General features: G+C 49.8%; 1 protein-coding gene across 5 annotated transcripts in view; it reads left to right on the top strand.

The window, feature by feature from the left end:
- The first annotated feature begins 332 nt into the window (after nt 1-332).
- The window catches only part of clip1a (CAP-GLY domain containing linker protein 1a), a 51187-nt gene continuing 35786 nt past the window's right edge, over nt 333-15733 (top strand). For 3 of the 5 annotated variants that reach the window (XM_076987199.1, XM_076987200.1, XM_076987196.1), the window contains exons 1-7: nt 333-482; nt 3332-3521; nt 4507-5126; nt 6189-6313; nt 6450-6666; nt 7802-7999; nt 8413-8516. In XM_076987199.1, the coding sequence (XP_076843314.1) occupies nt 3434-3521; nt 4507-5126; nt 6189-6313; nt 6450-6666; nt 7802-7999; nt 8413-8516 (1352 nt within the window). In that variant the 5' untranslated portion in view covers nt 333-482; nt 3332-3433. Of the gene's footprint in view, nt 483-3275; nt 3522-4506; nt 5127-6188; nt 6314-6449; nt 6667-7801; nt 8000-8412; nt 8517-15733 lie in introns of all 5 variants that reach the window. The other 2 variants (XM_076987198.1, XM_076987197.1) reach the window with 2 other exon arrangements.

The raw sequence follows: 15733 nt of genomic DNA, 5'->3' as shown, positions 1-15733 counted from the left end.
ACACGTCTACAGACTAGTATCTGTTTTCCCCCCACACGTCTACAGACTAGTGTCTGTTTTCCCCCCACACGTCTACAGACTAGTGTCTGTGGTTTCTCACCACACGTCTACAGACTAGTGTTTTCCCCCCACACGTCTACAGACTAGTGTCTGGTTTCCCACCACACGTCTACAGACTAGTGTCTGTGGTTTCTCACCACTGTACTCTCCTACACAGACGCTTCTATCATTTTGTTTTGCAGCTAAGAGGACAGCTAATGCCTGCTTAGGGTTGTTGTCACAAAAGAGAGAGACACACACCAACGATGAAATCCCGTTAACCGAGGCTGCATGAACTAATTTGGTGTTTCTATTGCGGAAGTGCAGCAGGTCTCATCAGAGCGCCACCTAGCGGCGAGCGGATTCCTCTCACGGGTGAAGGTGAAGAAGTGTGACTACTTCTCTTCCTCCGTACACATCTACTGGGTTTCTGGATTCTGCAGGTAAACTGATAGCCTCGCATAATCAGGCCTGTCACTTTAAAGGATTGAAAAGACGCTGTTTGTACCGTACAGAGAAAAGCGGAACATGCGACCAAAGTAACGACAGAAACGTCCAGATAATTCTGGCTAACTAGCACAACAGCTAGCAGCAGCAGCGCTTGAGACTCGACCGTCTCCTCGTGTGAGGTCCATTCTGACCTTTAACAACACACCCGGTTGTGTGTTTTACCGATTCGAGTGATTAATGTACACTTTTTACTGGTGTTAGTGGGTTTAGTGTGCGGGTCGGCTGCCCCAGAGCTAACGCGGCTAGCTCCTCAGATGACTGTGCGGAAAGGCGCCAGAGCCGGGGCGCGCTGCGCGTGACCGCTGCCCCCTAACTTCTGACATCTGCACCGAGAACTCTATAAACAACCTCCGTCAAGATAAATCAGTGTAAATAGATGATTTTCTGTCCGATATGCCCTTTAATTGTGTTTACAGTCTGGGTAAGAGGTACTGTAAGAGCTAACTAGCTGTGCAGGATACAGAGGAACCCTAACTGTACCTGCTGCTACTGAGCGGTGTTAGCTAGCAGGCTAACTGGAGTTTTTAAGAACCAGCTGCATGTCGACGAGACCCTGGTCAGCTTCACTGACTAAAGAGGTTCATCCCTCACAACTCTTAATTCAGCTGATGGAGAATTATGAACATTACAGTAGCGAAAACACACGGCTACTCATGGTTTATACAGCTGACTAGCACAGACGCGAGGGTGTTGAACTCAGACGGAGGGCCGCAGGTTTGTGTTTGTCTGGAGGACAAACTGAACCATAAAGGGGTTTGATGACCACCCGAGAGGACCAGGGTCACCCGAGAGGACCAGGGTCACCCAACACTGCACCACTGAGTCCGAGACTGTAGTCCGACACCACTGAAAGTCAGCGCTATCAATAATTAGATTTCCTGGTAGTAAGATGAAGAATTTAGGTATATTAGTAATTAGTAACATTTAATTTAAAAAGTACTTTTTCTACTACTGCTCCATTAATATTGTACCTTTAGTTAATTTAGTTAAAATTTAAATATAAACTTTAATGACCAGTAATATTTTCTTTATTCATTTGTGTTAATCGTTTTCTGTGCTGAGATTTATTGTTGCATTCCCATGCTTTGGATAAACGTCTGTGCAGTTTCTTTGCTCAGACTTGTCTGTTCAGAGTAATTCCCTGTGCATGAGGAATAAGCCCAGTGAGTTTCCTGTGCTTGACGATGGGGAAAATGGCATGGACCTTTAATCCACGCAGAATGAATATGTACACGGTGATTATAGGGAGTGGTTCACCATGCTTTTACTGGGAGTTGGTTTGACAAAACATAGCAGTGTTCTGTTAACTTTACCCCATGGGTGTCTTCTGTCTCTTCTTCTGAAGTTTTAGTTTAAATGTTTGGTTTATGTTATTGAGAACTTTGTGAAATGCCTCCTGAGAATAATAATACGGGCCTTATTGCCTGTGGGCTTTTCTCTTCAACCACTATATGTTATTCATTTCATTTACTCCAGGGGATCCAAATGGCCATTGAAGAATGTAATTTTGTGCTAGGAATGTCATTTGTTTGTGTGGAGTCTGGAGGACTTTGATCATTGATCATTAAAGGTTCTTCTCCTGAGACATCCTGAGATTTACGACATCCTTGAACCCTGAATAGTAGGCTAAATGGTGCCATGATTTCTGATAAAGTTCTCAGGTCCTTTAAAATCAAATTAGGCTTGCAACGTTGCCCACCACCATCACACAAGAGTTTTTGTCTTGTATTTGTAAAGATTTACCTGCTGCATACCGGCTGCAATTTGGCCGAAGTAGCACATTTTAATAATTAAATTGCGATAATATATGATGGTGCATATAAGGAGTGTCAAGGAAACAGAAAACTGTCTTGTAGCCCTCAGAATGGCCACTCTGCACTTAAACAGCCGCTTTGCAAGAATGCAGTCTTTAGTCAGCAGTCTGCCGCAGGAAAGACTTAATGTTGGCCCAGCTTGACTGCGTGGCCATAGTACTGCAGTACTGTACATAGTACTGCCTCCTCTCGGCTTGGCAGTTGAAACTACACCGCAGGAACGCAGAACTTCTTCACTAAACGTATCTTACTAAATTTTAAACTTGAACATGCAGTTTTAACTTAAAATGTTGACTTAAAAGTCCATAAGGCGCATGATTGCTCCACAGATGTTAGTGTTTAACGGGTCTTTTCCTCTCGTTGAGCACTCTGGGTTTCCTTTGAGATTTTTCCACTCACTGGAACTTTCCAGTCTTCCGTATGTGGGATATAGATCCCATTTAGCTGTGTTTGTGTTGCAGGGACATGTTTTCTAGATGTGTAACTCGAGTAACTTGCTCTGTGACTGTGAAGTTGCCTCTGGCCTACCTTGTCTTGTTTGGTTCTGAAATGTGCCTGCGTCCCAATGTCATTTAGTCACCTTGGTCACAGTCATTACATACACTCACTTAGTTTTGGTTATTTGTTTCAGACCTGAGGCACTTTGAAGGAACATTTCAGGCTTCCAGAACCATGTTAAAATCATTAACGGCCTAATCAGAGATATGACCTGAGGTTTGAGTGAGTTTTTAAATCTTTGAAGTGAAATGTGCCTCTAGGCTTAGAGAAGGTCCTAATGTTCTCCTTCTGCTATCTCATGAGCTTTTCCTGCACAGAATGCATTAGTCTCTTGTGGTTAGATGTGATACTAGTGTCAGCTTCCTCATGCCTGTTCGTTTGTTTTGTTTTGTCTGTCTGTTTGTCTGTCTATAGTCATTTTTTGAGCAGCACCATTTTTCTCCCTCCCCCCCTCCCTTTTTTGTTTCCAGTTTATTTTTTGCATCTATTCTTGGACAAGTGCACAAATGGTGTTGCACGTTTGCTGGGTCGATGTGTTGTGGTGAAGAGCCACCATCTGACGGAGAAGAACCATGAGTGCTGCCAAGCCCAGCGGCCTGAAGGCCCCGAGCAAGATCAGTAGGTCGGCTGCAGCTGGGGGCACCAAGACCTCTCCTTCAAGTATGAATCCCCTTCGTTTGACTTCTCTCATTTTCTTTCCTTTTTTTTCTCCTTCGTGGCAAAACACTTTCATTTCTTGCTCACAGATTCCTGTGCACATCTGGTGTAGTTAATTAAACCCGTACGTGTGTGTTTGGCACGTACATTTAGTAGAAACGGAAGTCTTTGAATAAACGTTCTGCACTATTACAGTTTGCCAAGAGAATGCAGAACCTTAAAACAATTGTTTAAAAATTACGCAGTGTCCTTAGCTGCTGAATTTCATTTTAGATATTTATTTTAGTTCTGTCTTCTACACTGACACATTCTCCTTTGTAGCCAGCAGTTACTAAAATAGCAGCAGCCAGGACTTTTGCCCTTATTTACTTTTTCCTGCTAATCCCCAACAGCCAATGGACTGTCTGCCAAGCTCAGTAGCAAATAGAGATCACGGTGCACTTTTGTGTGACTGATTCGTTAGACATCACGGTGCACTTTTGTGTGACTGATTCGTTAGACATCACGGTGCACTTTTGTGTGACTGATTCGTTAGACATCACGGTGCACTTTTGTGTGACTGATTCGTTAGACATCACGGTGCACTTTTGTGTGACTGATTCATTTGTAGTGCTTTGTCTCTGATCAGTAGTGTGATAGTTGAGTTATGTATGTGATGCTGTTTTGTCAGTTCATGTCCTACAGCCCTGGACACACTTAATATGGGACATTTGCAACATCAATGTAACTGGACAGGGGGACAGGTGGACAGGGGGAAAGCGCCTGAACAAAAATGGGAACCCAGTAATGGAAACATCCGTTTAGCCATTTGGGGTCGATTATGGAAAAGCAGTTCAGGTCACTGCATAAGAGCATCTGCGTGATGCCCAGAATGTAAATGTAAAGAATGTTATACAAATTTCAAATGTATAGTAATTTACATGTTGTATTATATAAAATGAAAGCTGTAAAAAGAGTGAAATCATTTTTCTTCCTGTCTTTTTTTAAGCAGATGCTACCAAAGCTCCTCCATCTGACAAAGCTTCCCCTGATACCCAGGATGCAACTGAGCAGTTCAAGGTTGGGGACCGTGTCTGGGTCAATGGCAACAAACCGGGTGTCATCCAGTTCTTGGGAGAGACCCAGTTCGCTCCGGGTCAGTGGGCCGGGATCGTACTGGATGAACCAATAGGGAAGAATGACGGCTCCGTGGCAGGAGTGCGGTACTTTCAGTCCGAGCCGTTGAGGGGTATTTTCACTCGCCCCTCCAAGCTTTGTCGAACTGAAGAAGAGGCTAACGGCACAGCTGCGACATCACCGACCCCCCCCTCCACCGCACCGGCAGCGTCCGCACCGTCGACCGACACCACCACCAAGACGGCTGCCACAGACCCGCAACCTCCCACACCCGCGCCACCTGCCACGCCCACACCCGCGCCACCTGCCACGCCCACACCCGCGCCACCTGCCACACCCACACCCGCGCCACCTGCCACACCCACACCCGCGCCACCTGCCACAATGACCTCAAACCTGACCCGCTCAAACAGCGAGTCGGTGTCCAACCTCTCGGAGACGGGCTCGGTGAAGAAAGGTGAACGGGAGCTGAAGATGGGCGATCGAGTTCTGGTGAGAATGTTCTCTCTCAAGTCTGTGTTCCAGCAGCACATTTTATACGTTCTAGCTGTTCTTTTAGATAGAAATGTTAGTGTTAATAGCATTAACAACTGCAAATATATAAACCTACATGACTACACTAGAGAACCAGGTTTTATGGAAATGTTCTCAAAACAGAATGAATGTCTGTCTTGCTTTCACTTGAGTTTAATAAATATACAGCACGATCTACTCACACAACTGCAGATGGAGAATCCACTGTAAACAGGACATTTTCCTGCTTCTGTATTTACAAACAAAACCTCAGTAATCTTGTGCAAGATCTCAAGGAGAAACCAAAAAACATGAGGTTTTAAATCAAGTTAACCAATCAGGCTTGGTTATTGTTAATCAGAGGCATTTGAAACATAATTTCTGACTTTATTTGTGCTGTCTCCCTTTATCCCTACATTTTTTATGCAACTGCTGACACAAATTTAAATCTAGACATCTGTCTCAGTAGAGCAGGTCAGTGGGCTGAGTGCAGTCATAATGAGTTCAGCACGGGCATTTTGTCAAGTTGCTTGGAGGGGGTGTGTAATGTTTGGCTTCATAGTAGAGGGTTGAGATAGTGCTGCTGGTGCTGTATGTGCTGACTGTAGTGGCCTGTGGACCCTGTACATACTCCTGCTGAAGTGGGCTTACGTGCTTACAGCACTACATGCTACATTTTTAGGTTATTGTGGGAAGTAATTCATTGTTGTAAATTGTATTTAAATCGAGGACTTCTCTTGTGGACTGTACACAAATGTTCTTTTGTCTTAATAGGATGATGATGATATTTAGTTGGTCTTATTACCCACTTTTCTTTCTGGCGTTGTTAGTGGTAGCATTAGCCATCCACCCCCCTCTACCATGACAGTAATGTAAGAATCAGAGAGACACAGTTTTTGTCAAGCATGCTGTGTAAATAGTTTCTGTTGTATGTTGTGGGTGTGGATTTCATGATGAAGATAACTGATGCATTAGCGACACCAGACCCAACTCATCATGATCTCCTGCGTTTTTAACGGTTCTGGTGCCATTCGTTTGCAGGTCGGTGGCACTAAAGCTGGTGCAGTACGATTCTTGGGGGAGACGGATTTTGCCAAAGGAGAGTGGTGTGGAGTTGAACTGGACGAGCCGCTGGGGAAGAACGACGGTGCAGTAGCTGGAACCAGGTGGGCATCCCCAGTGCACAATAATGGACTTTGTGTGTGTGTTTGCGCATGTGTGCGTGCGTGACTGCGTGCGTGAAAATGAAAAACTCCATAGAATGGTAGGAAGCTGTTTGGTGAAATGCATCATGGTTTCCAGGTACTTCCAGTGTCAGCCCAAGTACGGGCTTTTTGCCCCCGTGCACAAGGTGACCCGCATCGGCTTCCCCTCCACCACCCCTGCCAAGGCCAAGGCGACGGTGCGCAAGGTGGTGGCCACGGCCGCGGGGCTGAAGCGTAGCCCCAGCACCTCCTCCATCAGCTCCATGAGTTCGGTGGCTTCATCTGTAAGTGGCAAGCCCAGCCGCACCGGACTGGTGAGTCATAGCGTCCTGGACCCCCCACACCCACAGACTACTTGGCTGAGTTAATGGAGCCTAATTCATTATGTGTGCATCCAATCATCTTGGGGTTTGGTAGCAATACCTTGCATTACCTGCTCTACCTGGAGATCTACGGTAACCCGCAATGTACAGGACAGTTATTGTTAACGTAGTGCTGGCCTTTTCTGGATTCTGTTGCTTGGTGGTCTTAGTGGTTGGTCATTAGCCCACATTTAGATTGATGACGTGGATCAAGGTCATGTGCAGGGGTTAAATACCCCATTTATTACCCCCGTGTAAAAAGGACAAAGAGCAGGAAGCATCTCGACTTCACTCTACGTAGTTTGGCGTTTCTGCCTCAGCTCAATGTCTGTGTTATGTTAGAGTTCTTGTCAACATTGTGAAACAGACTGGTCTCAATAGGCTGCTGGTAGTCACCCACAGGTGGAACCAGTTTACCAACCCTTCACCGGGGATGTCCAAGGCTTGGTCAAGTCTCTGCCTACACATTAGTGTGCTACATCATTAAACACATCATTAAACAACACTGAGAACTCTTGAAGCTTAAGATGTTAAATGTACAGTTTAGTCATAATAGTATTCACACATACTTATGAGGAGAAGCAGTCTGGGTAATACTAAATCTGACTCGTCTTTAAAGCACAAGCCATTACTGGTCCATAGATTTAGGTCAAATTCAAATTTACCTCAAATATGACAAACTAACCTTTACTCAATGAGTTATATTAACAATACATTTTTGAGGTGGTGTTACATTGTACATTTTGCTTTTGTACTGTACATTGTCTAACTTATTTTTATTATTTTATAATTTTATTATTGGTTTCTTTATTCAAATGTGTTGCTAAGTTTACAGCGTGATTAATCTGTTAATGTTCGGTGTTTAACTGAACGTTTAGAACAGGAAGTAATGTAGATAGTAGGTGTTTTGTTATCTTGTGCAGCTCACTTGCAGTCTGCAATGTAGGAGCACTAAAACTAGCACTTGTAGCTCCGGGAAAATACTGCCACCTTTTGACGTTGCCAATGCCAGCATATTGACTGGGCTGACACGCATCCAGCCTGATCAACACTGGTCGTTTTAGTGTCCCCCCTCGTGTCCCCCTAGCTGACGGAGACGTCCTCGCGCTACTCCCGGAAGATCTCGGGCACCACGGCACTGCAGGAGGCCTTGAAGGAGAAACAGCAGCACATCGAGCAGCTCCTCGCCGAACGCGACCTGGAACGGGCCGAGGTCGCCAAGGCAACCAGCCACGTGGGGCAGGTTGAGCAGGAGCTGACGCTGCTGAGAGAAGGTCAAGAGCAGGTCAGGATCATCAAACAGAATAAATGTGCTTCAAACAGAGGGGCTTTATTACAACACTCAATCAACACTTTTATTACTGCTGTAACACATTAACATCAGTCATGGAGCCACTAATTCCATCCACCTACTTCACCTGCTCCAAACATCTCAGTCAGCGAGGCCCTCTGGATGAGCTGAGGCTCCCATATTTACAGTGAAGTGGCTAAATGGACTAAATGTGATGTAATGATGGACTTTATTAGTTTAAGTCTTGTTTCTCCCCAAGTTTCTTCCTTAATTCCACTGTCGCCACTGTCTTGCTAATAATCTTATACAAGTCAGTTACTTTAGGCTTCAAAAATAAAAAGTTACTGTTCAAGTGTACTTGGGTCTTATTGTCAAACTGGGTGTCATTTATTTATTTGTGTCTCTAGTATGTGACCGAGATGGAAACCAAGATGGATCACCTGCGAACCCTGGTAGAGGCTGCAGACAAGGAGAAAGTAGAACTAGTAAACCAGCTGGAAGAAGAGAGGAGGTGAGGTGGAGGGGTTGGTGGGGATGAGAGGAGGTGAGGTGGAGGGGTTGGTGGGGATGAGAGGAGGTGAGGTGGAGGGGTTGGTGGGGATTAGAGGAGGTGAGGTGGAGGGGTTGGTGGGGATGAGAGGAGGTGAAGTGGAGGGGTTGGTGGGGATTAGAGGAGGTGAAGTGGAGGGGTTGGTGGGGATTAGAGGAGGTGAAGTGGAGGGGTTGGTGGGGATGAGAGGAGGTGAGGTGGAGGGGTTGGTGGGGATGAGAGGAGGTGAAGTGGAGGGGTTGGTGGGGATGAGAGGAGGTGAGGTGGAGGGGTTGGTGGGGATTAGAGGAGGTGAGGTGGAGGGGTTGGTGGGGATGAGAGGAGGTGAAGTGGAGGAGTTGGTGGGGATGAGAGGAGGTGAGGTGGAGGGGTTGGTGGGGATGAGAGGAGGTGAGGTGGAGGGGTTGGTGGGGATGAGAGGAGGTGAAGTGGAGGGGTTGGTGGGGATGAGAGGAGGTGAAGTGGAGGGGTTGGTGGGGATGAGAGGAGGTGAAGTGGAGGGGTTGGTGGGGATGAGAGGAGGTGAGGTGGAGGGGTTGGTGGGGATTAGAGGAGGTGAGGTGGAGGGGTTGGTGGGGATTAGAGGAGGTGAGGTGGAGGGGTTGGTGGGGATGAGAGGAGGTGAGGTGGAGGGGTTGGTGGGGATGAGAGGAGGTGAGGTGGAGGGGTTGGTGGGGATGAGAGGAGGTGAGGTGGAGGGGTTGGTGGGGATGAGAGGAGGTGAGGTGGAGGAGTTGGTGGGGATGAGAGGAGGTGAGGTGGAGGGGTTGGTGGGGATGAGAGGAGGTGAGGTGGAGGGGTTGGTGGGGATGAGAGGAGGTGAGGTGGAGGGGTTGGTGGGGATGAGAGGAGGTGAGGTGGAGGAGTTGGTGGGGATGAGAGGAGGTGAGGTGGAGGGGTTGGTGGGGATTAGAGGAGGTGAGGTGGAGGGGTTGGTGGGGATGAGAGGAGGTGAGGTGGAGGGGTTGGTGGGGATGAGAGGAGGTGAGGTGGAGGGGTTGGTGGGGATGAGAGGAGGTGAAGTGGAGGGGTTGGTGGGGATGAGAGGAGGTGAAGTGGAGGGGTTGGTGGGGATGAGAGGAGGTGAAGTGGAGGGGTTGGTGGGGATTAGAGGAGGTGAGGTGGAGGGGTTGGTGGGGATTAGAGGAGGTGAGGTGGAGGGGTTGGTGGGGATGAGAGGAGGTGAAGTGGAGGGGTTGGTGGGGATGAGAGGAGGTGAGGTGGAGGGGTTGGTGGGGATTAGAGGAGGTGAGGTGGAGGGGTTGGTGGGGATGAGAGGAGGTGAAGTGGAGGGGTTGGTGGGGATGAGAGGAGGTGAAGTGGAGGGGTTGGTGGGGATGAGAGGAGGTGAGGTGGAGGGGTTGGTGGGGATGAGAGGAGGTGAAGTGGAGGGGTTGGTGGGGATGAGAGGAGGTGAAGTGGAGGGGTTGGTGGGGATGAGAGGAGGTTGGTGGGGATGAGAGGAGGTGAGGTGGAGGGGTTGGTGGGGATGAGAGGAGGTGAGGTGGAGGGGTTGGTGGGGATGAGAGGAGGTGAGGTGGAGGGGTTGGTGGGGATGAGAGGAGGTGAAGTGGAGGGATTGGTGGGGATTAGAGGAGGTGAAGTGGAGGGGTTGGTGGGGATGAGAGGAGGTGAGGTGGAGGGATTGGTGGGGATTAGAGGAGGTGAAGTGGAGGGGTTGGTGGGGATGAGAGGAGGTGAGGTGGAGGGGTTGGTGAGGATTAGAGGAGGTGAAGTGGAGGGGTTGGTGAGGATTAGAGGAGGTGAAGTGGAGGGGTTGGTGGGGATTAGAGGAGGTGAAGTGGAGGGGTTGGTGGGGATGAGAGGAGGTGAAGTGGAGGGGTTGGTGGGGATGAGAGGAGGTGAAGTGGAGGGGTTGGTGGGGATTAGAGGAGGTGAAGTGGAGGGGTTGGTGGGGATTAGAGGAGGTGAAGTGGAGGGGTTGGTGGGGATTAGAGGAGGTGAAGTGGAGGGGTTGGTGGGGATTAGAGGAGGTGAAGTGGAGGGGTTGGTGGGGATTAGAGGAGGTGAAGTGGAGGGGTTGGTGGGGATGAGAGGAGGTGAGGTGGAGGGGTTGGTGGGGATGAGAGGAGGTGAGGTGGAGGGTTTGGTGGGGATGAGAGGAGGTTGGTGGGGATGAGAGGAGGTGAGGTGGAGGGGTTGGTGGGGATGAGAGGAGGTGAGGTGGAGGGGTTGGTGGGGATGAGAGGAGGTGAGGTGGAGGGGTTGGTGGGGATGAGAGGAGGTGAAGTGGAGGGGTTGGTGGGGATGAGAGGAGGTGAGGTGGAGGGGTTGGTGGGGATGAGAGGAGGTTGGTGGGGATGAGAGGAGGTGAGGTGGAGGGGTTGGTGGGGATGAGAGGAGGTGAGGTGGAGGGGTTGGTGGGGATGAGAGGAGGTGAGGTGGAGGGGTTGGTGGGGATGAGAGGAGGTGAAGTGGAGGGATTGGTGGGGATTAGAGGAGGTGAAGTGGAGGGGTTGGTGGGGATGAGAGGAGGTGAGGTGGAGGGGTTGGTGGGGATGAGAGGAGGTGAGGTGGAGGGATTGGTGAGGATTAGAGGAGGTGAAGTGGAGGGGTTGGTGAGGATTAGAGGAGGTGAAGTGGAGGGGTTGGTGGGGATTAGAGGAGGTGAAGTGGAGGGGTTGGTGGGGATGAGAGGAGGTGAGGTGGAGGGGTTGGTGGGGATGAGAGGAGGTGAGGTGGAGGGATTGGTGAGGATTAGAGGAGGTGAAGTGGAGGGGTTGGTGAGGATTAGAGGAGGTGAAGTGGAGGGGTTGGTGGGGATTAGAGGAGGTGAAGTGGAGGGGTTGGTGGGGATGAGAGGAGGTGAGGTGGAGGGGTTGGTGGGGATGAGAGGAGGTGAGGTGGAGGAGTTGGTGGGAATTAGAGGAGGTGAGGTGGAGGGGTTGGTGGGGATGAGAGGAGGTGAGGTGGAGGGGTTGGTGAGGATGAGAGGAGGTGAAGTGGAGGAGTTGGTGGGGATTAGAGGAGGTGAGGTGGAGGGGTTGGTGGGGATGAGAGGAGGTGAAGTGGAGGGGTTGGTGGGGATTAGAGGAGGTGAGGTGGAGGGGTTGGTGGGGATGAGAGGAGGTGAGGTGGAGGGGTTGGTGGGGATGAGAGGAGGTGAGGTGGAGGGGTTGGTGGGGATGAGAGGAGGTGAAGTGGAGGGGTTGGTGGGGATGAGAGGAGGTGAAGTGGAGGAGTTGGTGAGGATGAGAGGAGGTGAAGTGGAGGGGTTGGTGGGGATTAGAGGAGGTGAAGTGGAGGGGTTGGTGGGGATTAGAGGAGGTGAAGTGGAGGGGTTGGTGGGGATTAGAGGAGGTGAAGTGGAGGGGTTGGTGGGGATTAGAGGAGGTGAGGTGGAGGGGTTGGTGGGGATTAGAGGAGGTGAAGTGGAGGGGTTGGTGGGGATGAGAGGAGGTGAAGTGGAGGGGTTGGTGGGGATGAGAGGAGGTGAGGTGGAGGGGTTGGTGGGGATGAGAGGAGGTGAGGTGGAGGAGTTGGTGGGGATTAGAGGAGGTGAGGTGGAGGGGTTGGTGGGGATGAGAGGAGGTGAGGTGGAGGGGTTGGTGGGGATGAGAGGAGGTGAGGTGGAGGGGTTGGTGAGGATGAGAGGAGGTGAAGTGGAGGGGTTGGTGGGGATTAGAGGAGGTGAAGTGGAGGGGTTGGTGGGGATTAGAGGAGGTGAGGTGGAGGGGTTGGTGGGGATTAGAGGAGGTGAAGTGGAGGGGTTGGTGGGGATGAGAGGAGGTGAAGTGGAGGGGTTGGTGGGGATGAGAGGAGGTGAGGTGGAGGGGTTGGTGGGGATGAGAGGAGGTGAGGTGGAGGAGTTGGTGGGGATTAGAGGAGGTGAGGAGGAGGGGTTGGTGGGGATTAGAGGAGGTGAAGTGGAGGGGTTGGTGGGGATGAGAGGAGGTGAAGTGGAGGGGTTGGTGGGGATGAGAGGAGGTGAAGTGGAGGGGTTGGTGGGGATGAGAGGAGGTGAAGTGGAGGGGTTGGTGGGGATTAGAGGAGGTGAGGTGGAGGGTTTGGTGGGGATGAGAGGAGGTGAGGTGGAGGGTTTGGTGGGGATGAGAGGAGGTGAGGTGGAGGGGTTGGTGGGGATGAGAGGATGTGAAGTGGAGGGGTTGGTGGGGATGAGAGGATGTGAAGTGGAGGGGTTGGTGGGGATGAGAGGAGGTGAGGTGGAGGGGTTGGTGGGGATGAGAGGAGGTGAAGTGGAGGGGTTGGTGGGGATGAGAGGATGTGAAGTGGAGGGGTTGGTGGGGATGAGAGGAGGTGAAGTGGAGGGGTTGGTGGGGATGAGAGGAGGTGAGGTGGAGGGGTTGGTGGGGATTAGAGGAGGTGAAGTGGAGGGGTTGGTGGGGATGAGAGGAGGTGAGGTGGAGGGGTTGGTGGGGATGAGAGGAGGTGAGGTGGAGGGGTTGGTGGGGATTAGAGGAGGTGAGGTGGAGGGGTTGGTGGGGATGAGAGGAGGTGAAGTGGAGGGGTTGGTGGGGATGAGAGGAGGTGAGGTGGAGGGGTTGGTGGGGATTAGAGGAGGTGAGGTGGAGGGGTTGGTGGGGATTAGAGGAGGTGAGGTGGAGGGGTTGGTGGGGATTAGAGGAGGTGAGGTGGAGGGGTTGGTGGGGATGAGAGGAGGTGAAGTGGAGGGGTTGGTGGGGATGAGAGGAGGTGAAGTGGAGGGGTTGGTGGGGATTAGAGGAGGTGAAGTGGAGGGGTTGGTGGGGATGAGAGGAGGTGAGGTGGAGGGGTTGGTGGGGATGAGAGGAGGTGAGGTGGAGGGGTTGGTGGGGATGAGAGGAGGTGAGGTGGAGGGGTTGGTGGGGATGAGAGGAGGTGAGGTGGAGGGGTTGGTGGGGATGAGAGGAGGTGAGGTGGAGGGGTTGGTGGGGATGAGAGGAGGTGAGGTGGAGGGGTTGGTGGGGATTAGAGGAGGTGAGGTGGAGGGGTTGGTGGGGATGAGGAGGTGAGGTGGAGGGGTTGGTGGGGATGAGAGGAGGTGAGGTGGAGGGGTTGGTGGGGATGAGAGGAGGTGAAGTGGAGGGGTTGGTGGGGATGAGAGGAGGTGAAGTGGAGGGGTTGGTGGGGATGAGAGGAGGTGAAGTGGAGGGGTTGGTGGGGATGAGAGGAGGTGAAGTGGAGGGGTTGGTGGGGATGAGAGGAGGTGAAGTGGAGGGGTTGGTGGGGATTAGAGGAGGTGAAGTGGAGGGGTTGGTGGGGATGAGAGGAGGTGAGGTGGAGGGGTTGGTGGGGATGAGAGGAGGTGAGGTGGAGGGGTTGGTGGGGATGAGAGGAGGTGAAGTGGAGGGGTTGGTGGGGATGAGAGGAGGTGAGGTGGAGGGGTTGGTGGGGATTAGAGGAGGTGAGGTGGAGGGGTTGGTGGGGATGAGGAGGTGAGGTGGAGGGGTTGGTGGGGATGAGAGGAGGTGAGGTGGAGGGGTTGGTGGGGATGAGAGGAGGTGAAGTGGAGGGGTTGGTGGGGATGAGAGGAGGTGAAGTGGAGGGGTTGGTGGGGATTAGAGGAGGTGAAGTGGAGGGGTTGGTGGGGATGAGAGGAGGTGAAGTGGAGGGGTTGGTGGGGATTAGAGGAGGTGAGGTGGAGGGTTTGGTGGGGATTAGAGGAGGTGAAGTGGAGGGGTTGGTGGGGATGAGAGGGGATTGGAAAGCTTCTTCCTTTCAGGTTTTTCATATTTACATGTAAGAGAAACTCAGTGATGCCTTAATGATTTTAGGAGATGGGAACAAGTAGGGTTGGGTGATTTTGAGTTGAAGGGATTTTCACAGTAACTCTTACTAGGGATGTCTCGATCCAGCTTTTTGAACTTCCGATCCGATACCGATATTTATTTGCACTTCCGATCCGATACCGATACCGGCCTATCCGAGTATGTATTAAAGTTTAAAGTTATTTAGCCAACTTACTTTGTCAAACTCCTGTTGAAAAGCGTTTTACTCTTGATAACAAGTAGCCAGCTGAATTAGGTGTGTTTGAATAATACACAATGGTTGGTAAGGAGAAACTGACCTGTTTATTTAGCAATTAAAAAACTCAAAATAGACAAAATAATAAATAAACAGACATGGCCTCAGTAATCCAAGGCTTAAAAAGGCATAAGTGCAAATAATATTGTAAATTGTATTTTAAAAAGTGGCAGTTTGTCACGCTTAGCAAACGTTTCTGCCAGTGTTCGTTGTGTAGGACCTTTCTTTTTGTCTTCGGTTTTCTTTAGAAAGTCTTCATGTTGTTTATGGTAGTATTTCGCTAAATGCTTGATTAGATTGGTTGTATTAAAAGTTGTTACAGCTTTACCACCACGCTTGACTTTACTGTGGCATATGTTGCACTCTACCTAGGTCTTTGTCGATCCCACACAACTGACATTTTTACCGATAACTTCAAATTTACATGGCCGTCTTAATGGTTAGGAGATGCCACTGAGCTAAATTGGGGAGATGCTATGCTTGTGTGCTGAAGTTGTGCTGGAAAATGCGGACCGGATTTTACTCTCACTGGCGAAAACACAGCAAAAACTGGAATGGATTATCTAAATGGGTGGAAAACCCGGATCAGACAAAAAAAAAAAAAAACACACTGGATCGGGAGTCTGGATTGGCATTTTCTTGTGCCTGCCGATCCGATACCGATATGCATTTTTTGCTAATATCAGCGGCCGATCCAATCCAAATATCAGATCTGGACAAGCCTATCTCTTATAATATGTAATTTTTCTTTTTCTCAAAGGTTTGCTAACAAGATATAATAGTGTATCAACACAAGTACTGCACTTCAAAAGTGTGATAACCTTTGATTCAAACTTTGATTCATTACTATGCATTTGACAGTATGACATTACTGATTGATTGATTGAGATTCATTTTAATTGGGTCTAGTTTTTACAATGGGCAGATGGAAGTGATCTTGTAAAGTCATTGTTGGTATTCTAATTCTGACTGTGTCTAGAATTGTAGACAGTGAAGATTTTTCTTTCATTTTGACCAAACCATTATATATTATATACCACATTATATATTATATAATCAAATATATTTGCATAGTGCTTTTCACAACACATGTTGTCATATTATATACCACATGGTGATATGCACAAATACATTATTTGGGAAATATTAGCTTCCTTATTAACTTCCTTATTATAGTGTAGCAAAATATCTGA

The sequence above is a fragment of the Brachyhypopomus gauderio genome, unplaced genomic scaffold (assembly GCF_052324685.1).
Source record: "Brachyhypopomus gauderio isolate BG-103 unplaced genomic scaffold, BGAUD_0.2 sc51, whole genome shotgun sequence".
Lineage (NCBI taxonomy): Eukaryota > Metazoa > Chordata > Actinopteri > Gymnotiformes > Hypopomidae > Brachyhypopomus > Brachyhypopomus gauderio.
This window is presented reverse-complemented; position numbering and strand designations above follow the sequence as displayed.